At 44.7% G+C, this 23,435-nt stretch overlaps 2 protein-coding genes and 1 long non-coding RNA gene across 3 annotated transcripts; all 3 read left to right on the top strand.

Annotated features, from left to right (window-relative positions):
* Positions 1 to 7,941: 7,941 nt before the first annotated feature.
* Positions 7,942 to 9,101, top strand: LOC123515863 (glutamate receptor ionotropic, delta-2-like). The gene is made up of 3 exons (XM_045274748.1): positions 7,942 to 8,022; positions 8,467 to 8,758; positions 8,851 to 9,101. The coding sequence occupies exons 1-3, from the start codon at positions 7,942 to 7,944 to the stop codon at positions 9,099 to 9,101; spliced, it is 624 nt and encodes a 207-aa protein (XP_045130683.1).
* Positions 9,102 to 9,560: 459 nt separating this feature from the next.
* LOC123516230 lies at positions 9,561 to 11,875 on the top strand. Its single transcript, XR_006678128.1, has 3 exons — positions 9,561 to 9,608; positions 10,008 to 10,107; positions 10,884 to 11,875. It is a non-coding gene; the product is annotated as an uncharacterized LOC123516230 (long non-coding RNA).
* A 4,679-nt stretch (positions 11,876 to 16,554) lies between these two features.
* Positions 16,555 to 20,858, top strand: LOC123515862. Its single transcript, XM_045274747.1, has 5 exons — positions 16,555 to 17,563; positions 17,656 to 18,494; positions 18,602 to 19,543; positions 19,591 to 20,089; positions 20,173 to 20,858. The coding sequence occupies exons 1-5, from the start codon at positions 16,555 to 16,557 to the stop codon at positions 20,856 to 20,858; spliced, it is 3,975 nt and encodes a 1,324-aa protein (XP_045130682.1).
* Positions 20,859 to 23,435: the final 2,577 nt, after the last annotated feature.

Genomic DNA, 23,435 nt, shown 5'->3' with positions numbered 1-23,435 from the left:
GAACGAGGTCTGGTAGCGCCTTGACGGTCTCAGTTACACGTTCTTTACCGAACTAGTTGGTACACGTGGTCCAGTAGAAATGGGTCCAACATACGCTCAAGCGTACAGAAAGAGCACTCAGTATCCTTTCACTACCTCACTCAAATGCCGAAGTTGAGAGGCTATTCAGTCAAATAAATATTGTTAAAAACAAACTCAGAAACAGGCTACACACAAAATCTGTCAGTGCAGTTATTACTGTAAGAAGCGGGCTTCGTAGAGTCGGAAAGTGTTGCTACTCGTACGAGTTACCAGAAGAGGTAGTGAAGAAAATAGGTACAATGGCAGTGTATAGTGAAACAAGACTAGACCAAGCTGCTGCATCGCCTCTACACCTTTCGTCAGAAACTGTGCCATGCTCTTCATCAGTGGATATTGGGGAGGACTTGGACCAAGAAGAAGACACCGTTATTTTTCTCTCAACTAATTCAAATCAGGTTAGTAGCAAGTTTATAGTTACATTTTATAATCATTAGCTTAGTGTACGTTATATATAATAATGCAAAACGACGAAAATATAGCACATAAAGATGATGGCCGCATTACTCGTTTATATATATATATATATATATATATATATATATATATATATATATATATATATATATATATATATATATATAATATAACGGAAAAATAATAATCAGTATACGAAAGCTTTCTAGCGCATTCTAGCGCATTTTAGACCTCAATATAGCTCATTCACGCCGGTTACATTTGGCAACACTGTATGAGATAGAAATATTAATCACAGATAGAGATAGTGATATACTATGTGTAAGCGAAACTTGGTTATCTCCCGATACTCCCGATGAGCACATTCTGATACCCAACTATAATGTTTATCGATGTGACCAAGGAAGGGGAGGAGGAGTTTGTGTGTATGTGAAGGATGTATACAAGGTTACTACGGTCGACTTTAACATTGTGAGACCTGAAGGTATTGAGGACGTATGGTTGTCGGTACAAAGTTGTAAATTCCCTACAGTCATTCTAGGCTGCCTGTACCGACATCCAAAATCTCTTTTATGTACATACGACTATATTACTGACGTCATCAAGGCTGTAAGCTTGAAAAATAAGTCATTTTACATTTTAGGTGATTTTAACGACAATCTTTTATCAAATAATAGTAAGTTAGGGAAAATTATTGCAAATGCAAAATTAAATCAGATTATTACAAAAGCCACGAGAATCACCCCCAGCTCTGCCACCCTGTTAGATATCATTGTAACAAATAGCCCTCAGTCAGTCATCCATAGTGACTCTATTCCTTGCACTGTGGCTCACCACGAATTAGTTACAGCTACAATAAATTTAAGGAAGCCAAAGCGTGCACCAATTTTTAAAACATTCCGTGATCTACGTTTTTACTCTTCCGATACGTTTTGTGGTCTACTGAGGCAGGAGCGTACTGAGTTGCAGAAGATATTCGCAACTGACAATGTGGAGACTCAAGTTGATATATTCACTAAATGTTTCACAAAATGCTTAAACGAATGTGCTCCTTTAGTAAATAGAGAAATTAGGAGGCCCTCTGCCCCTTGGATCGACGCTAACCTACAAGACCTCATGCGGGAGAGAAATAACATTCAGATGCGTCTCAAGAAAGACAGATATAATGTTAACTTGCAGGATAAATATAAGGTTTTGAAAAAAAAAACAAGTAAAAACGCTGCTTCATAGATCAAACCAAAAATTTGAAGCCGAAAAAGGAAATACAGCCGCCACTTGGAACACGCTCAGGCAACTCATACTCCCCACTACAAACAAAGAGTGTCCACTGTCAGCAGGAGACACTGGGGAAGTAAATACCAAAGTCAACAATTTCAATACATTTTTTGCTAATGTCGGGAAACAGACTTTTCAGAAATCACAATGCAATTTACCATATTATGATAATATAGAACAAGTCAACACTGATCAAGCTAACATTCCAGCGGGCAGCATGTTCCGACCTGAACCCACCGACAGTAACACTATAATCCTAGTGATAAAACACTTAAGGAACACTTCCTCATATGGCTCTGATGGCATTCCACTGCGCTTTCTAAAAGAATCCTTGCCAGTTATCATTACATACCTGACATGTATATTAAATACTTCAATTGTAACTGGGTCATTTCCTTCCTGTGGAAACACGCCATAGTCGTCCCTATTTTTAAAACAGGAAATATCAACGAGCCAATGAACTATCGCCCAATATCTTTATTGCCCATAATATCAAAGGTTCTTGAGAAAATAGTAGCAAGGCAACTCAATTCACACCTCGAAAGGAATCACCTTCTCAGTAATACTCAGCACGGTTTCAGAGCTTCACTCCCCACAGACAGTGCTCTCTTAACATTATCTAATAAATTATATAAAAATATTGACACTAAACACCTATCCCTAATTACTTTATGTGATCTATCTAAAGCTTTTGATAGCATAAGTCATAAAATATTAATGGATAAATTAAAAAAGCTAAATATTGATTCCTTTTGGTTTAGCAGTTACCTACAGCAAAGAACGCAGTCTGTCCGAATTGGCAAACATTTATCAAATAAACTAGAGGTATCTTATGGTGTTCCACAGGATCAGTACTTGGCCCAGTTCTATTTCTAATTTACGTCAATGATCTCTCGCAATACATCTCCGACTGCCTTGTTATTCAATACGCTGATGACACACAGTTCATCCACACTGGACGCATTGACAGACTACATGATCTCATACAAAAAGGAGAAGAAACTCTATCAAAAGCAAAACATTACTTCAATTCAAATGGTCTGCTACTAAATACAAACAAGACTCAATGTATGTTTGTTGGCAGCAGGGGACTCGTGTCACAGATTCCGCCCAACACTTCCTTGCGGGTTGACGGCGCTACAATAGTTCCCAGCAGCTCTCTCAAGAATCTGGGAGTGTATTTCGATCCCTATATGACTTTTGACTCACACGTAAATAAGATAAGCCGCAAAATTTTTAGCACCATAATTTATATTAATAGAATAAAGGACAACTTCAGCAAAAGTGCAAGAGTAATAGTCATGCAGTCACTTGTCCTTAGCATCATTAATTATGGTATAAAGGTGTGGGCACTTTCAACAATATACTCATGCACCAAATACAAAAACTGCAAAACTTTGCCGCTAAAGTCGCTGTTGGTGGCGCTGCAAGGCATGAACACGCTACCCCATTCTTGAGAGAGCTTGGGTGGTTAAAGATAAAACAGAAATACATGTTTGAGATGGGAACTTTGATGTTCAGTGTAACCAGGGGGAGCTCTCTTAACAGTATATTTCGCATGCCACTAGTTAGCGAAATATCCACTGCTGCCACCAGACAACATCAACTATACGTGCCAGTGAATAATACCTGTACAGGGGCGCGCTCCATGCTAGTGGCTGGGCCCACACTGTGGAACAGCCTTCCCAGTGACATCAGAAATGCACCTTCATTACGCTCATTTAAGAAACAGCTGTTCCTCCATTTTTTTAAGCATCAGTTTTAGTGAGTAGTCTATGTTATTAGTTTGTTATTATGTTTTATCCCTGACTATTTTATTTTTAGTTGTTTTGTCATGTTTTATATGTACTTTTAATTACGACGCAGACACATTTTTTTTAGCTTTTTAGTCATAATTTTGTCTTGTTTTATATGTAGTTTTAATTATGACACAGACACATGTCTTAGCTTTTTAGTTATAATTATCATGTATTATAATTAATTGTTAAACACTTTTATGTTTAGGGCATCACTGATCTCACAATGTTTGTATGATTGAAGAATAAACATTGTAAAATGGAATAAAGGTTTGATTCTTCTTCTTCTTCTTCTTCTTCTTCTTCTTCTTCTTCTTCTTCTTCTTCTTCTTCTTCTTCTTCTTCTTCTTCTTCTTCTTCTTCTTCCTCTCTTCCTCTTCGTCTTCTTCTTTCTCTCTTCCTCTTCTTCTTCTTCTTCTTCTTCTTCTTCTTCTTCTTCTTCTTCTTCTTCTTCTTCTTCTTCTTCTTCCTCTTCCTCTTCTTCTTCTTCTTCTTCTTCTTCTTCTTCCTAGTTTTTTTCGTGTTTTTATTCTCTTCTGTTTCTTTCTGGTGTTATTTCTTTCCTTCCTTTTCTTCGCAGTTCACGTCTTCCTCTTTCCTGGTCTGTCCTTGTTTCTTGATCTCTAGTCTTTACTAACTCCTGATCTATTTTTCTTCGTTCATCCTCTACAAATTCCTAAAGCTTTCCTGTTCTTATTTTCTTTATTTATTTCGATTTTTCTTCTGATAACCATCCACTTCCTTCTTGGTTTGGTTTTTACATTATATTCTGCCCATGAAGTGTCCCATTCACTCGTTCACTCATGAGACTTTACTTGTCCTCTTTGTGTTAGTACCATATATCTTGCACCGCCACAAGCCGCTGTAGATCAATGCTTCCTCACGCAATGATTAGGTGCAACACATACTATTCTTAATTAAGGAACTAGCCCGGGAGGTTAGCAGAGACATATTCTCAATCTTATCTGTATAGCATTTTGATAGGCTCTACTGGAAGTGTTTTTTTTTTTTTTCGTTTTTTTGGTTTGTCTTGAAAGTGATACGTAACCATCGATAGGACGAAATGCCTGACTGTCTTCAGTTCACATTTCATATACCACCTCTTTCTCTCTCTCTCTACTCCCATCTCTCCCCCCCCCCTCTCACTCTCTCTCTCTCTCTCTCTCTCTCTCTCTCTCTCTCTCTCTCTCTCTCTGCCGCTTCTCTTCCTATTTTCCATCGCTATCTTCATGCTAACTGGTCTTCTGATCATTTTAACTGCATGCCTTCATTCCTCCCTCGGCGTCGCTGCATAAGACTATTTTCTCTCACCCCTTTTCTGGCCACCTCTCAAATGCAAGAATTAACTAGTATTCTCAATCTTTCATCCCTTTTTTTGTAATAAACTGTAGAAGTCTCTATCAATGAAGATCTGCAGATACCTTTTGTGGATAGAGTGCGTGCACTTGAGGTTTTATTGAAGTATTCCTGCGACTATTAGGTTAATGTATGTAAATGTTTAATTGTTGGATTGCAAAAAATGATTTGTAAAGTCCAATTTATATAGATTCCGTCTCATACAGGGATTCGTCTCCATGATGTGGCTGATGGGTTGGCCACACAAGCCATATTGTAGGATATAAAAGTATGAGATCAATTGAGAATTAAATAGTGCAAAGAGATTGTTCAGCGTGGTGTGGTCGCTGGCAAAGAAGAGAGTAATAAAATGAGGCTAAGAATGGGATACAATACAGGTGAATGCAGGGACTAGTCAACCCTGTCAACTTTGTCAGACACCTGACGGACACACTTTATAACATGCACTGTGTTAAAATTAGACTATTTACAAGTGTTCACATTAGCAATCTGAAACATCATATTTGTTGAGTGATCAATAATGGTGTGATTAGAATATACTTGCAGAGCACCAGAAGAAGAAGAAAAAGAAGAAATTCGCCTAGACTGCAACTTTGCTTTGGATTTCTGAGGATTGCAAAGTATAGTGGTTTTCAGCCTGTGGGCCATGGACTGTTCTCAAGGGGCCATGTTACAGTTATCTTGAAAACTAATATTTGAAAACGGAAAATTAAGATAAAAAAGAAGAAAAAACAAGAAAAATGACATATCCGATAAGTACAATGTTTTATAATAATTCTCTATTACCAACATTACACAATTCTGAATGGCAGTGAGCCATGAGTACTTAGGGATGCCAAATGTGTCCCATGAGTACAAAAAAGGATGAAAATCACTGCACAAGACAGTACCAAGGATTGTGGAGATACTTGCCTATCTGCAGCGAGGACTCCTTACAGCACTTTGTGTGGACGCCTCTTTCTTAATTGATTCATTGTTTAGCACGTTGCCCACGCTGACTGTCAGTGCCATATATTGTTATCCATTTACTTGTGTGTGTGTGTGTGTGTGTGTGTGTGTGTGTGTGTGTGTGTGTGTGTGTGTGTGTCTTTATAAGGATATAAACCCGTCTTGTTCATAGACATATAATAAACGAATGGCACAGGATATCATTCACACAGTTCCGAATGTCAGGGCATAGTTTGCTGTGAGACTGGTCGATGGAATAGGCGAGGCCGTGGCCGCTTACCGCAAGAGGAGCGTCTGTGAGCGTGTGTGGCGGTGTACAGACAGAAGAGACATGTGCAGGAGTGTCCCATGACGCACTCGCTCAGAATAAGTCATTGATTTAATTCAACTGAAGACTTTTTTTCGGATGAATTTAGTAATAATGTAAACTGTATAATTTTACATGATATCCTTAAGATATGTGATGTGTGATTTTGTCATTTTGTTTTGGCTGTATTTTCCAAAATGTGCTTGGCTAATTTATTTTCTGTTTTATAAAGTACTATTGTGTAGTCAATCGTTTGTAGGGTTTTATTATTCTTTCAAGTTTTACGCACGTTCTGTCACTTTCAGAGATATATTGTTTTATTCCAATGTGTTAATTTGTAGTACTAATAAGGGCATTGTTTTGTTTTGGCTTCTTATTTTGATGTTTGCTGTTTTTATAATTTTTTTTTTTTTTTTTTTTAGGTATTGGTTGTATTTTTCTCGTTTGATATGTTGCTTTAGTCTTAATGTGCAATTTATTTGTTTTATTCATGGTCTGTTTTTGCTTTTATCTTTTTTTGGCTATTTCTAATTGTTCCTTTAATAAATTTGGTATAGGTATTACATCTTCTTTTAAGCTTGTAATTATGTATACACACACACTACACGAAATAACTGATATATTAATGGACTACAGGATAGTATGTTGCCATAAGAATCTTGTAAAATCATTGAGCTGTTGTCAATAAAATATCTATCTATCTAGCTATGTGTGTGTCGGCGACAGTTGGTCCTGTGCGTATAGCCAAACCGTCACAGAAATAATAGATAAGAATATATCACTAACTTCAGTGCCTTTAACGTGTCCACTTACTCACAACTCTCATCACGCTGAATGAGGTGGAAGGGTTAGGGTTTCGTTCATATACCAGAAATGCATTACACCTGTATTGAAGCTCTGTATGTATGTAATGTCTAAGCTTTGCCGAGACTCGCGCCACTCACACACTACGAGTATAGCACTTCGCACTTCGAGATTCAGGGATGAGGTGGAGGTGGTGGTGACTATGGTGAAGTCTTGGCTATTAAAGCTCTGTATGTATGTAATGTTTAATCTTTGCCGAGGACAGCGCCACTCCACACACACTATAGCACTTCGCACTTCCAGATTCCGGGATGAAGTGGAGGTGGTGGCGACTATGGTGAGGTCTTGGCCGCACTTCGGATGGGAGGAGACCGAGGCTGGTGAGGAGGAAGGGCACGAGGGGGTCTCTTACACCATCAAGGGAGCCATGGCAAACTTCTTCCGTATCCTTGCCACCAGCATGAACTTTACGTGAGATACCAAACAGGAATGGAGTAACTGGTGGAGATGTTCTATAATTATAGCTTGTGATTCATTCAGGACAATTCTTCCTTTCACCCCGATTCTATCCACTTCTGTAATGCAAAAGTTAACCAGTACTCTAAACCATTCATACCTTTCTCTGGTAGACTCTGGAACTCCCTGTCTACTTCTGTATTTCCATCTTCCTACGATCTGACTTTTTTTTTAAGAGGGAGGTTTCAAGGTATTTGTCCCAGACTTTTGGGTAACTCTTACGGACCTGCACGGGACTGGCAACTAAGTGGGCCTTTTGTTTATTCTTTCTGATGCTTTTGCCGTAAAAAAAGAGTCTTAGACTATTTAGATGAGACAGAGAGAGAGAGAGAGAGAGAGAGAGAGAGAGAGAGAGAGAGAGAGAGAGAGAGAGAGAGAGAGAGAGAGAGAGAGAGAGAGAGAGAGAGAGAGAGAGAGAATTAATGTTGCTGCAGATACCGGTTGATGCCCCCGAGTGACAACGGCTTCGGTAGTCGCAGGGAAGACGGCACTTGGAATGGAATGGTTGGCCTCGTCATCACCGGGGTTAGTATATACCTTATAGCGCGCGCACACACACACACACACACACACACACACACACACACACCGCGTAGTGTAGTGGTTAGCACGCTCGACTCACACTCGAGAGGGTCCGGGTTCGAGTCCCGGAGACGGCGAGGCAAATGGGCAAGCCTCTTAAAGTGTGGCCCCTGTTCACCTAGCAGTAAATAGGTACGGGATGTAACTCGAGGGATTGTGGCCTCGTTTTCCTGGTGTGGGGAGTGTGTTGTGGTCTCAGTCCTACTCGAAGATCGGTCTATGAGCTCTAAGCTCGCTCCGTAATGGGGAAGACTGGCTGGGTGACCAGCAGACGACCGAGGTGAACACACACACACACACACACACACACACACACACACACACACACAACATAGCATAAATGAAAACCTCACTGGACGTGATTCAAACTCGCTTCGCCTGCTGCAGGAGGCAGACCTCGGCTTGGGTCCTTTGGCCATCACGGAGCCTCGCTGGCGTGTTGTGGCCTACTCGAAACCAGTCTTCAACACTGATCTTGTGATCCTGACAAGTAAAGGCAGCCTCGAGATCGACCCGTGGGCCTTCCTGCTGCCGCTCACGCCCGCCCTGTGGGGCCTGTTGATGGTTACGCTGGTGGTGGTGTGGGTGGCTACACTTTTGGTCGGACGCGTGGCCCAGGCTTGGCAGCAGTGGCCTCACAGTATATTCCTACAGCTTTACGGCGCCCTCATGCAGCAAGGTGAGGGTGTAGGACTCGCTGCCTTGGTGCACAAGTCAGCAGGATGGAGGAGATCAGGAGGCACACACTGGCTCACATCTTTCCTGCTGCAGGCGTGACCATGCCGCTGAGTGGACAGCGGCTGCGGCTGGTGGTGGGCGGGTGGGTAGTGGCCTCCGCCCTGGTCGTATGGAGCTACAGCGGCCTCCTGGTGTCCGTCATGACCGTCCGGCACGTGCCACGACCCATCCAGACCGTCAAGGATCTTATTGACGCCTCTCACATTAAAGTGTTTACTAGAAGTAAAACAGCCTTTACTGACTTGATGGCCGTGAGTTCCATTGGTGTTTCCTTCTTGCCTTAGTAAAATCCCAGTGCTCTTATACCTACACAGGCACAGGATGGAGAATAATTTTGAGGGACAGTCAACCATCACAATGCAGGCAAACATTTTTGCACCACATTCTTCACCACAATACATATGTAATATCTCTTCCTTTCACATGATGAGAGAGAGAGAGAGAGAGAGAGAGAGAGAGAGAGAGAGAGAGAGAGAGAGAGAGAGAGAGAGAGAGAGAGAGAGAGAGAGAGAGAGAGAGAGAGAGAGAGTTTTAGCTGAGAGTGAAAACCTGCTTTACTATTTTCCCTATCATCGTCGCCTCTGCGGCAACTCTGGCCGTGGCTACGCGGGAGCAGCAAGCGGAGTCCGGAGTGTTGCATGACCTGTACGGTTTGAGGACAAAAGGACGCTTGATTTTCAATAGGGTGAGAATAGATGGATGGTTAAATTTGCTGCGTCTCGGGGACCACGCCTCCATTCAGACCTCTCTCAGTGCCACCACCCTCAAGGCAGAGGACTTCAACCGCAGAGGTGAGGCTTGGGAGGTGGTGCTGCAGTCATCATCCTGTCACACACTAGCGTACTGTAACTGTTGGTTCAGTTCAACATTACTGTTTTCTTTGTTATTCATGAAGTGTACAGGATGACTGAACTAATGATTTATATATATATATATATATATATATATATATATATATATATATATATATATATATATATATATATATATATATATATATATATATATATATATATTTTAAGATGCGTCTGCCAAGTAAAAATACTACATTTGTCTGTACACAATATTCCCTGCTTTTACTCTTTCAAGGATTATTCATATTCAAAATAGATCTTAATAAAACAGGAAACTCGAGAGAACTAACTTGCCTTTTAAATAACTCGCCCTAGCTGGTGTCTTTATACTCGCAGGTCTGTGTGAGCTGTACATCGCCAGGGAGAGCCTTGGGTCTTTCACCTACAGCATGATTGCCCAGAAGAACTCCTCCATTCTGCCCGCTATCAACGCCAGGTCAACATTTTTCACCTCTTAACCATACTGTTCATTTGTAGTACGTCTTGTAGCCCTACCGCGCGCTGTAGGTTACGGTGGAAAGTGCGTGAAGCAGTGGTCATTCCTTGTGTAGAAGTATGATGTTGACTTATATTTCTTGTATTTAATTTCTGTAGGTATATTTTCCCCTGTGTAACAATACTGAAGAGAAGAGCAGTTCTGGGCGTCTGGGCGTGCATATATTGATGGTTAATGGAAAGTCTCCTGTGGTGCTGCACATGAACAATATACTAGATTACTAGAGGTACAACTAAAAATGATGAATGTAGGAAGAATGAGAGCTCTGCTGTCTGTTTTTATGTGACATTGGATCGTCTTCTGGTCCGGGGTCACCCTTTAGAAGTAATTTACGTTAGAGAAAGGTAGATACACACAACAAATTTTGTCTGTTGCACTAGAAACAATATGCTTTTGTTGACAGTGATCATATGTTGACGGCCAGCAATACCTCAGGCATGTAATCTGCTCGGGCAATGTGTTGCACCAGCAGTGTGGACGCTGCACCTTCACAAAGATGTCTCCTTCCTTTGTTATTTTTTCGTTTTTTCACAGTTGTCCCGAGAATATTACGCTCTTCTTTTTCCATGCTTAATTATGTGCTAAGTTGTGTCCTGGTGGTAGCTTTATCTCGTATAATCATTCACTTTTGTTTATGGGCGTGGTTTCATGGCAGGATGAATGCACCGCCTTCCTTTAATATTAGGTTCTGTGTCACTCCAGTATCTTCCTGACAGGGTGCAAGCGGTACTGGAGTCCGGCCTGTATAACCACTGGGTACAGCAGGGCTTCGCCAATGGCACAGCGTGTGACTCAGCACCATCCACCGTCACAGTGCACCAATCATTCTCTTTAGCCAGTCTCTGGGTACGTAAATATTAACCTCACAGCCATTCTAGGAATAGTATTGTAGGTAATGTTTGTATTACCAGGTGTGTCGAAAAGCAGCAATCACTCAGGTCAGTTACAAAAATATAAAAGATGGACGAAGTAGGGTATATAGTAAAAATTCAGGAAAGAAAGCCAGGGACAAATACGCTGAAAACACAGGTTTGTGTCTCATAGCTGTTCCCTTCAAACCTGTCCCCACCAAGTGCTGAACAACCGAGCGAGCTGTAATCATGCCTCTTACTCTTTGTGAAGCGTCTAAATAGTTTTATCCTTAAAACATGAGAAAGTATCATGATCCTTCCTGATTTTCTGTGACGTCAACCTCAATGGGTGACTTTCCTAAAAAGTCTCTCCTCTCTCAGGCAGTGTTCGCGGTGCTCGGGGTCGGACTGGCGTCTGGGCTCCTCGTCTTCCTTCTCGAGATGACAGTCTGCCGCAGCGCCCCTTCCTCCGCCGCCTTCTGCTGCAAGAGATGCTGAAGAACGATCATGAGACTAAATTTCAGATGAATGGCTACAACAATGTCTATGAGCCACCTATTTATACTGGGTAGCAGAAGAGCAATGTCTGTGACCGCCTCTGCACACCGGGCAAAAGAGGAGCAAGCTGAGAGGAACAGGGGCTTTAGGGTTAGGCGTAAGCAATTTTTGAAAGTTGCCGGAACAAGTGTAAGATTATGTAGTGTTGAGGTCTACAGAATTGCATTCATAGAAAAGGTTAGAAAAACAACTAGGATGAAAGTGAGCTAAGGCCTTGGTAAGTTCTGATATTACGACCAACCCTTTAAGAAATTGACAGATCCCGCAGGGACGCCACAGAATGCCTGACTTCTGATCTTTCTACGATTTCTGTTTGGGGCAGAGAAAACTTAGTAGTGTTCAATGCCTCAAAAACTCAATTCCTCCATCTATCAACTTGACACCACATTCCATACAACTATCTCCTCTTCTTCAATGACATTCAACTGTGCCCCTCTTCTACACTGAACATCCTCAGTCTGTCCTTTACTTATAATATAAATTGGACACTTCACATCTCATCTCTATTGCTAAAACAGCTTCTATTAAATGAAACATTCGGAGGCATCTCCACCAGTTTTCCTCGCCCCTTCAACTGCTAATTTTGTACGAGGGCCTTATAAGTCCTTAAATGTGGTACTCTTCACATGTTTGGGGGGTTCCGTGCACTCACACAATTTTATTAGATAGGGTGAAATAAAAAACTTTTCGCCTCACCAACTCCCTTCTCTGGCTGACTGTCTTCAATCTTTTTCTCACCACCGGAATGTTGCATCTCTTGCTATCTGCTACCGCTATTTTCATGCTAACTGCTCTTCTGATCTTGCTAATTGCATGCTTTCCCTCCTCCTCCCTCCTAGCTGCACAAGGCTTTCTTCTCTTTCTGACCCCTACTCTGTCCAACTCTCTCGTGCAAAATTAACTAGTACTCTCTACCATTCATACCTTTCTCTACTGCTTCTGTATTTACACCTTCCTACGACTTGGCATCTTTTAAGAGAGAGGTTGCAAGACATTTGTCCCTTTCTTTCGGCTGATTCTATTGACCTGCAAGAGGACTGGCAATGGGACCGATCGCCATCTGCTATGTAGGTGCCTTCAACCGCCAGATGGGTTAATTATTTCACAGCAAGTTGGTCAACTGGAACGTACTTTTCTGCACGTTTTGTAAATATTAAATGGTTTGATAAAATAGTTATAATCTTTCTAAGAATGTACTCGTGGCATATAAGCTAAAAAAGTTCAAATATTTATATATATGTAGAGCGCTCTTCTTTACCATCTCCATTTCTGGGACAAAAAATAGAAAAGATCATTAATAGGTAAAGCGTAGTTTTAATGCCTTTTTCTTTCTATAGAAATTAATATGAATTATATTCATACAGAAAATCACAACAATTAATAGTCTTAAGAAATTAACAGTATAGAGGATATTGTCTAACATGCAACGAGATTGTTCTATCGAAACGTAAACAAATCTAGCGTGTTAAGAGCCATCGCCACACTCGCTACACAACGACTTCACTATGAATAACACTATGGATATTAGTGAGGATGAACTTAGAAAATGGACAGTGCCAACTCTGAGAAACTTTCTGAGATCAAAAGGCATACCAAGTTCGCTTGTTGTGATTCAGTTAGGAAAATTCGGTTTCGGTAATGTTGGCCAGGTTATTTCGGCACAGACTCCGAAAATAGTTTTTTTGTAAATGCTACTCAGTGATATTTGCTTTACGCTTTTTGAGTGGAGCATTATCCTATGCAGAAACTCTGACAATTTTGTCATAAGGTATATATGTACTATTAGACTTACAAAAAATATTTTGATAGGACACTGGTACATCCATACTTTGCACCATTAGGAAAATATATTTGCATATTTTTGTCATTTTCAATCAGACACATAGTGAAATAACCAAACGTTTATATTATGAGGAATGTAGGCATGAATATTAATATATATTTTTTTAATAGGGCTTCCACAAGAGCGACAGTTCGGCGCGATAGGCAGGACCAACTTGTGAATTAAACCAGCTGGCGAACAATGAAAACTACACAGATCGCGATTGGTGCCATTAAGTGGGCCTTTTTTTTTTTTTTGCCGTTGGTCAGTTTCCTCTTTTACTTAAGAAAAACCCTCAATCATTCATACCTTTCTCTGGGAAGCTCGAACTCTATACCTGCTTCTGTATTTCTTAACCTTATTCAAGAGGGAGGTTTTAAGACATTTTTCGCTTTCCATTGGCTAACACTCTCAGACCTACACAAACATTTTAAGTAGGTTTTTTTTTTTCTTTTACTCTTTCTTTTGCCCTTAGCCAGCTTTCCCTTTTTGTCAAAAAAAATATCGCACATTTACAGTTGTAACACACTACTACGCATTTCACGAAGAGTAAGTCATTGTTTTTCGCGAATATCTTTCAAACTAATGAATTGATTGGAATGGTACTTTGACACTGTGTACAAGACACCTTCCGCTAATTTTTGGTCATACTAAGCATTGCCAAATGGTGTTAGTAAAAGCGTTTACTCTTGACGTTTAAAGCCGAAGTCACATGAGTCGCCAGAACTAACGTACACAATCGAACGTGGACGGGGGAAGATAGCGGGAGAGTGGGAAGAGGAGGGGGAAAGCGAGCGGGAGAGAGGAACATAGGGAGGAATGGGATGGGGGATTGTAGACGTTCGTATGGATAGGTTGGCGAGGCTCGGCAACACCGTATATCTCAAGAGTAAACGCTTTTACTAACATCATTTGGCATTGCTTAGTATGACCAAAATTAGCGGAAGGTGTCTAGTACACAGTGTCAAAGTACCATTCCGATCAATTCATTAGTTTGAAAGATATTTGCGAAAAACAATAACTCACTCTCCGTGAAATGCGTAGTAGGCAATAATAATGAGCAGCTTGTGACAGTTTGAACTTTCTATTTTTCTGGCAACGTTTAACACTTGCAGCGTAGACGAGTGTTTATCATTAGCGAGTTCATTGGAAATTAAAGACCTTACTTAAGGCAAGGAGAATGAGAGCAGTAAAATAAATAAATAGCTGCTGTTTAAAGTGAACGCAGATAAATGTTTTTACCTTGGGAGTAATAAAGAGTTCGGCTTATCTCGCGTTTCATTTATAATCTGGTCACACCATCGTTTTCAGAAGACTCTTTACAATATTAATGGATTAATTTCAACGCTGGTCAAAAAGCTGCTGCAGATGGCACAGGTGTGTAGAAAAGAGCAAACACATGTTGGAGCTGCTCCTTCACTATAGTAGTCGTATCTTTATCCATTCAAAAAATGATTGAGTAGTGTGTTATCAAATAATTTAACACATTATTAGTGCTAACTAAATTGTCCATCTTAGTATATGTATAAAGTATGAGGTGAGCTGATGCAAATGACATACAGAATTATATCCCCCCATTTTGTGGGAGTGAGAGTGAGTAACAACCTGAACTCTGAACGAAGTAGTTCCGTCCCGCTTCGAACAAACTACCATCATTTTCGAAAAGTTCAGGGTAAGTAATTTTAGCCGTTTTGGATTGCTTCTAGGAAAACACAACACCAAACATTATTCTGGTTTAGCAAGGGGCATCAGTTTAAATGTTAAAAATGTATGAACACATTGTGTTTCTTATAAGATATTAGTTTCCGTCCCCAGTGCTGCATTTTGTCAGCCATTTATGCACATACGGTTAAGTCCATGCTGTGAAGTTTACTTGATGGTGTTTTCCTAATATTTGTGTCAGTGCCGCTACGAGCTCATGCCAGAGGAAGTGATGACAAAACGGAATAATTGCACATTTTGGTTTCTAGTGTGCTGATGGAGATTGTGACTGATTGTTTATATAAATATCGTTTAATTGCACATACAGTTTATTTTATGAGGGCTCTGATGTTCATAAGCAGAGTTTAAAGAATTATGTTTGTAATTCAATATTCCAACTACACAACTTGTGCGCTATGTATTATTGTAATGTTTTTGTTGCCAATAAACAGCTGGGCAATAACGCGAAACGAAGGTTTCGTGCCTATTGTGGGTTATGTATTGTATTAATGCATATTACGTGTATGTGGCAACACTGTGTATTTCTCTGCGCATTCAGCTAGCGCGTGAGCCTGTGCTCCCGAGTCGCTACTGGCCGCCATTTCCTACCCTTTGTAGCTCTAAGGACAAGTAAAGAATCTACGTGTACTGCGTGTATGTCTGCCCCTTACTTAGGCATACACGCCCTCCATTATACATCCCGCAACCAACATGGCGCAGTGACGACACGTCTTGTCCCTGGAGACATCAGTTACGAGGGGAAAGAACTCATCCCCGTAGCCGGCGGCGCCATCACGTCCTCCGCCACCAGCTGTGAGATTGCTGACGTGTGCTACGACTGTGTGCTGCGGACCCGTGGTGTTACGTGACAGTGCAGTGTGCGGCGGTATAGTGCAGTGCAGTGCCCGGGAGTGTTTGCATCGAGGTGCCGCTTTTGTTTCAGGGGTTGGTTACGTCTCTTTGCCCAGAAACGAGCGCAGCGCGACGCACCTCTGCTCTCTGTCAAGTCCCGCAAGACACTGACTGCACTGCCATTACGAGAGCGGCGTGCCGTGAGCCCGCGCATACCTCCTTGCTGCACCTCTCGCTGCCTGCCTGCCCAGCTGTCTTCCCGCCACACCACGCACACTCACACATTTGCTCTCACATCTACGAGTAATTCCTCGGCATGGCGCGGTCAAAACGACGTCCCAAGCCTCCCAGACGAGTTGAGGAGGAAGATGAGGGGACGCCGGGACAACCAGACAGCCTGTCACAGACGTTGGCTGGTGCTACCGCAGGCGCGGGTGACGCGGCGGCCCCGGACACCGCCGCCCCACCTCCGCCCGCCACCCCACCCACCACCACCACTCCACCCAGGTCGCCACACCATGCACCTTCTCACACACCTGTCTACCCTGATTTCTCAGTATTCTTCCAATGGTTTGCTGACAGGAGGCGGCCGCTCGACGTGAGATGGAGGAACAACGCCGGGAAGACAGAGCTGAGTTTCGTGCTCTGTTAACCAGCCTCACTTCTTCCCAGGGCGCGCCCGGTGCGGCTCCGACGAACCCCCAGACGCTTGGGAGTCCTGGCGGTGCACAGAGCGGCTCCGGTACCCACCCACCTGTGCAGAAAGCAGCTGTCACACCTCCGCCGCCACTGTCACACGACGTGACGTACCAAGTGTTTCGTGAGTGGAGGAGACGTTGGGAGGACTACGCGACGATGATCGACCTGCCCAGCCTGACGCTGCCTAAACAGAGGATCCAGCTACGTATGTGCCTCACTCTGGAGACGCAGAGGGTGTTAGAGCACACATTACAGGTGTCGCCTACCTCTCTCAAGCCAGTTGATGAAGTGCTTGACATTCTCCAGGCTCATATACGTGACTCCAACAACGAGGCATTGCGTCGGCGAGCCTTCACTAGCTGTCGGCAGGCGAGAGGCGAGCCCTTCTCCGAGTTTCTCGTCCGACTGAAGAGCCTGGCGGAGGAATTCGACATCTGTAAGGCTCACCACCTGGACTGTGAAGAGGCCTGGATGAAGCACGGTATCCTGACAGGCGTCCACGACGAGGAATTGGTGACCAAGATTGTGTCCCTCGACGCCGCCTCTACTCTTGCTGACGTCATCAATGTATGCAGGGCCCACGAGGCGACGCGGTCAGCCGCCTCTGCCATACGTGCCTCACCTACAGTGTCTGCTGTCTCAACGTATAAACAGACGAAGAAAGCAGCACACAAACCTGGAGTCCCCCCTCGCCAACCTTCACCCACTCATCGGGCGCCTACCTCCTGCAGCAGCTGCGGCAGGCGAGACCACGGCCCGAAGGGCTGCCCAGCAACAGGTGTTACGTGCAGAGGTTGTGGGAAGACTGGCCACTACGCTTTGATGCCCAAGTGCCCAGCCAGGCAGTCTACGTGCACTGCTTGTAACCGTCTGGGGCACCTGGAGAAAGTCTGCAAGCAAACCAAGGCAAGGAGTAAGTCGCAGCGACCCGAGAAGCCGAAAGGGAAAGAGGAAGACACCCCACCTTCCACGTGGTGCGGTTACAGTCTCTCACAACGGACCCAGGGTCTCATGAGGGCCCACCTGAGGCCTCATGTCAGTCTCCTATCAGTACTCGTGATGACCCGACACCTCCTCCTACTGTACGAGTGGAAGTGTTGCATGACGGTCACTCTGGTGGTCTGGACTTCATTCCCGACACTGGTGCCGACACGACGGTCATCGGCCCACAGCACTTGAGAATGTTGGGCATCGACAGACAGGCTCTTGGTCCTCCTCCATCCCTTGCCTACTACAACGCTGATGGGACGAAGATGTCTGCTGCCCTCGGTTCGCTCCAGGCCACACTAGTTTACGGCGAGCTGTCTTGTACGGGCTGGATAGATGTGCAGGGTTCGTGGAACACCCCACTTCTGTCCCGTGAACACTGTCGTGCTTTGGGGATCGTGCCTCACGACTTCCCTGCTCAGATTTTCTCAGCACGAGGCAGTGTCGCCAGTGTAAGGGAGGCGACAAACGCTCCAGCTCCACGTTCCAGCGTGCCTGCGTTACCTCTTCTCAGCACCACTTCCCCAGACGCAGCGAAGGAGTACTTCTTGAGGGAGTACCAGGATGTCCTCTTGACAAAGGATTCCACACAGGATGCTCCACTCAAGCCGATGTCTGGACCGCCGATGAGGATCCACTTACGAGACGACGCCCAGCCGTTTGCTGTCCACACGCCGAGGCTTATTCCTTTGGCCTACAGGGACGCAGTGAAAGCTGAGCTGGACTCTATGGTGGCACGAGGCGTTATTGCTCCTGTTGGTGACGTCCCATCTTATTGGTGCCATCCGATGGTTGTTGTGCCGAAACCTGGTGGAGGTGTCAGGATCACTACGGACCTGAGTAAGTTGAACGCACAAGTATCTCGGCCTGCACACCCATCACCCACGCCTTTTGCAGCCATCCGAGCGTCGATGCCAGGGCACGCTACTTCACCACGATTGACGCGTTGTGTGGATATTGGCAGATACCCTTGCATGAGGACGACCAGGCCCTGACTACGTTCATCACTCCATATGGGCGCTTCAAGTACCTCCGAGGTCCCATGGGTTTCGCAGCCACAGGCGACGCCTTCTGCCTCCGAGGAGACATCGCGCTACAGGGAGTGCCACAGTGTGTCAAAGTCGTGGATGACATTCTCGTGTACGACGAGGATTACTTCACACATCTACGCCACGTTAACGACATCTTGGCCAGATGCCGAGCCCATGGCATCACTTTAAATGCCAAGAAGTTTGTGCTGGCGGCTCCATCAGTGTCCTTCTGCGGCTACAGGCTCTCCCATGACGGCATCGCAGCAGACCCTGACAAGGTTCGGGCCATCACTGAGTTTGCTACGCCTGCTACGTTGACCGACCTTAGGTCCTTCATGGGCCTTGTCAACCAGCTCGCCAGCTTCTCGCCCGACCTCGCTGCCACTGCTGCGCCTCTACGCCCACTTTTGAGCCCCAAGAAGTCGTTTGTGTGGACGCCCGACCATGAGCAAGCCTTCCAACGTGTGAAGATGGCCTTGGCCAGCCCACCAGTCCTTGCTGCCTTTGACCCTGCTCTCCCTACGACTCTGCAGACCGATGCTTCCCGCCTGTATGGGCTGGGTTATGCCCTACTGCAGGACCACGGTGGTGGACAGCAGCGTCTCGTCCAGTGCGGCTCACGTTTCTTGACGGATACAGAGACCCGATATGCGACGATCGAGTTGGAGATGTTAGCTGTCGTATGGGCCATGGGGAAGACCAAGTTCTACCTCACAGGATTGCAACACTTTAACCTCGTCACCGATCATCGCCCTCTAGTTCCCATCCTAAACAGCTACTCCCTTGACGCTATAGAGAATCCACGTCTACAACGCCTCAAGGAGAAGATCGCCCGTACATCTTCACAGCTGTATGGCGCCCGGGCAAGGAGTTGTGTATCCCGGACGCTCTATCTCGCTCTCCTGTTGGCTACCCAACGCAGGCTGACGAAGTCCTTGGCACTGATACCGGCTTCCAAGTTAGGAGTATCGCTACACTACGTGCGATGGAGTCTCTTGCTCCGTTGGTGCCTCCTGATGTTGCAGAAGCACCTCCTGGCAGTGACCTTGCCCTTGAGGAGCTTCGTAAGGTGGCAACCGAGGACCCCGAGTACGTCCAGCTCCTTCATTTTGTGAAGAACGGATTCCCTATGGACAGGTACGCCCTCCCCAACGTGCTCCGCCCGTACTGGAAGTTACGGGAGGACCTCTACTGTGATGAGGATCTCGTCCTGTACGGTGCACGAGTGTTGGTGCCTACAGCCCTACGTCGCCGTGTCTTGGCCCGCCTGCACGACAGCCATCGTGGTGTCGAAGCCACCAAGCGCCGTGCTAGGCAGGCTGTGTTCTGGCCAGGCGTGGATGCAGACATTGCCAACACTGTTCGAGCATGTGAGCCGTGCCAGATTCTGCAGCCCAGTCAACAGCAAGAACCAAGACTCTGTGATGACAACCCAACTCGACCATTCGAGTCCATTTCTGCTGATTACTTCTCAGTTGCAGGAAGGCTTTCTTAGTCATTGCAGATCGTCTGTCCGGCTGGCCTGTCGTCGTGTCCTGTGGCGCTGATACGACGTCTGCTGCCACCATTCGCCACTTCCGCCGCCTCTTCAGGGACCTGGGTGTTCCTGTACGCCTGCGCACGGACGGTGGCCCACAGTTCGCCAGCCGGGAGTTTTCTACGTTCCTCGAGCGCTGGGGAGTCCGTCACGACACATCGACGCCCCATTACCCACAGTCTAACGGCCATGCCGAGTCTGCAGTGAAGGCCGTGAAGCACTTCATCCAGAAGGTGGCACCGTCTGGCAATATAGACTGTGAGGCGTTCGACAGGGGTCTCCTGGAGCTTCGGAACACCCCCAACCAGACGGGTCGCTCTCCAGCTCAAGTCCTGTATGGTCGCCCTTTACGCTCTTGCGTCCCCGCACATGCCAGCGCCTTCCAGAAACAGTGGCAGGCCAGGGACGAGAGTTGCGACCGTCGAGCTGCTGCCCGTCTCCGTGATGCCACAAGTCGCTACGACGCTCACGCTCGGCCTCTTCCACCCCTGCAGCGAGGTGACGTGGTTCGGATCCAGGACCCGACTACGCAGCGGTGGGACAAGGTTGGCACCATCATGGGCGTTGGCAGGTCACGGGATTACCTGCTCAAGATGCCCAGTGGCCGAGTGTGGTGGAGGAACAGGCGCTTCCTCCGCCCTGCTCCACCCTAAACGCTTCTTCTACGATGGAGGACGCCACTGCTCCCTTGGCGGCACCTGATACGGTGGTGCCCCGCAGGTCGCCACGACTCCAGGAGAAGGCGTCCGCAGCTGCAGTCGCTCGAGTCCCTGTGGACTTCTGAGCGCAGAATGGGGGGGAGATGTGGGTTATGTATTGTATTAATGCATATTACGTGTATGTGGCAACACTGTGTATTTCTCTGCGCATTCAGCTAGCGCGTGAGCCTGTGCTCCCGAGTCGCTACTGGCCGCCATTTCCTACCCTTTGTAGCTCTAAGGACAAGTAAAGAATCTACGTGTACTGCGTGTATGTCTGCCCCTTACTTAGGCATACACGCCCTCCATTATACATCCCGCAACCAACACCTATCGGTCACGAGAAAAAGAGTTCCTCTGGCACCTCAAGAGACGGGGATGATGAAAGCGTGTGGTACAGTGAGCGCCACCAGACAGGCAAAGAGATGCAGATTCAGGTGATAACAACGACCATACATACAGGATAGATTGGGTGTCGCTGTCACATTATGGTATGTGCTTGTGTTGTTGACAGTTGACCCTACTGGCAAATCAAGATATATAAGATATATAAGGGTTCGGATCTCTAGTGAAATACATCAGTATACAGTGATACACAGCGTATATCAGACTAATTAAATGAAGAGTGCTCTCACAAAGAAAAGTAAGCTGTATTTATTTTGTATGAGGATTGCCAAGGCTGCATAACAGCTGCATCAAATCTTTATGTAGTGTCAAGGCTCTGACGAGGCAGGCGACACACACACACACACACTGAGCAGTTTCTCGACTTTCCAGATTCCGAGATGAAGTAGAGGTGATGGAGACTTCGCTGACGTGGTGGCCAAATTTAAGATACGTGGACGAAGGCGGCTCTTTAAAAATCGAAGGAGCCACGGTGAACTTCTTCCATATCCTTGCCACCAGCATGAACTTTACGTGAGACACAAGGCGAAAAGGGTTTCGTTGGTGTAGGAGCTGCATGTCAGTTGTAATTTGGGAGATATGAAGGAATGTTGACAAAACTATTCAGATAAGTCAAACTCCGAATACTTGACGTGTGTTGGCGGACCTGCCGAAATATTAGGCGGGCAGTCTCTAAACAAAGAAAAAGGCGTCCTGGCTTTATTTTTTTCACTTATAGCCTCATCAGATTTTACATGTAGATCCTCACTAGTAATGGGCGTAGACCCATGAAGTTAGAGTTTATGGTATGAATCATTGTTTTATTTTCGCGCCTTTTTTTTTATACCCAGGAATGTAAACAGTCACGTTGCTCGTGTGTTTCGTGTGTTGGTACGATTCTTGAGTTTGTCGTGTGTTGCATTGTGTTTCTAAGGGTGCGTTTACACCAAGCGAATCGAATCGATTTAATTCAATTCATGAAGAATCATTTGAATCGAATAATCTTGAATCTATATAGTTCCAACCGATTGATTCACATCATTCAGATGATTCAGTACCAAGGCAGCCTTCGGGAAGTATGGACGTATTAGCCTTTGCAGAAATAGCAGTGTTACAGTAGCTGAGGATGCGTAGGCGTAGGCGTCGGCAACGAAGATGGATGCATGTCATTAATTCTGGAAGACTTGAATTTGGGATTAGGACATTTGTTCCCAGATTTGGTCTGGAGTTTTTATTTTCTTATTCTTTTTATTCTTTTTATTATTATTACTTTTATTTTTTTTAGGATAACCACAGAATGATTTAAGATGTTGGTGAAGCCTGTCACCAACAAGAAGTACTAGGCCTACAGCAGAAGCCATGTCAGTTTGTGACACTCTGAGAGAATACTTTGTCTCACCAGGTGGAGCTGTCGCATGGCAGGACATAATGATTCACTGATGCCAGTTGATACCATATTATCACATCTACTCTTTATTGAGTCTTAACGGTGTGCGGAGGATATTAAGAGGATATTAAAATAATTACAGTTATGTTAATTTTAGCATTTTGTCATATTAACTTTTATTTCGTGACGTGACATACCGCAGTATTTAGTAAACGAAATCAGAGACACGGGGGTTAGTAGCAGAAAGTTTACACCTCTTTCCAACTCTGTCTGGTGTCTGGCTTACTGATGGTTACGTTATGTCACACATTTCAAAAGTAGACGATACACCCTACAGTTACCACATGAACATATGTAAGCATATCCATAACGCTTTCTGTTGTCATTTGTTTTCAAAATATGCAGAATACTGTTGTCCAGTATTTCGTAGGCTACAGCAATTCCTTCTATGGTTCAGTACAATACATGTACATGATCTTGGTGCACAGGATCACTAGGATCATATATAGCATGTCATTCTCGTACTATATTGATTAGGACGTCCACTAGCACGGTGCTCAAGATGTGTTAGACTAAGTCTAATACATCTTGCACGGTGCTTACTCGGCTGAATCCCCTTGACTGATGAAAAAAGGGGTCCAAACCAATCATTGATTCTGAATTGCCATGAATCAGCATGATTTGAATTGACTCGATTTACCTGGTGTAAACGGTTACATTGAAACTAATGTGGCTAATCAACATGTCACATGAATTGAGTT

Source organism: Portunus trituberculatus, chromosome 40 (genome assembly GCF_017591435.1).
Source record: "Portunus trituberculatus isolate SZX2019 chromosome 40, ASM1759143v1, whole genome shotgun sequence".
Lineage (NCBI taxonomy): Eukaryota > Metazoa > Arthropoda > Malacostraca > Decapoda > Portunidae > Portunus > Portunus trituberculatus.
This window is presented reverse-complemented; position numbering and strand designations above follow the sequence as displayed.

Coding starts and splice junctions, on each gene's coding strand:
- LOC123515863 (XM_045274748.1), top strand. CDS start 7,942: ATGCCCCCGAGTGACAACGGCTTCGGTAGTCGCAGGGAAGACGGCACT. Junction 8,023..8,466: donor TTGGCCTCGTCATCACCGGG/GTTAGTATATAC, acceptor CGCCTGCTGCAG/GAGGCAGACCTCGGCTTGGG. Junction 8,759..8,850: donor CGGCGCCCTCATGCAGCAAG/GTGAGGGTGTAG, acceptor TTCCTGCTGCAG/GCGTGACCATGCCGCTGAGT.
- LOC123515862 (XM_045274747.1), top strand. CDS start 16,555: ATGGAGGAACAACGCCGGGAAGACAGAGCTGAGTTTCGTGCTCTGTTA. Junction 18,495..18,601: donor TGAGTAAGTTGAACGCACAA/GTATCTCGGCCT, acceptor GGATATTGGCAG/ATACCCTTGCATGAGGACGA. Junction 19,544..19,590: donor GCGCCCGGGCAAGGAGTTGT/GTATCCCGGACG, acceptor TACCCAACGCAG/GCTGACGAAGTCCTTGGCAC.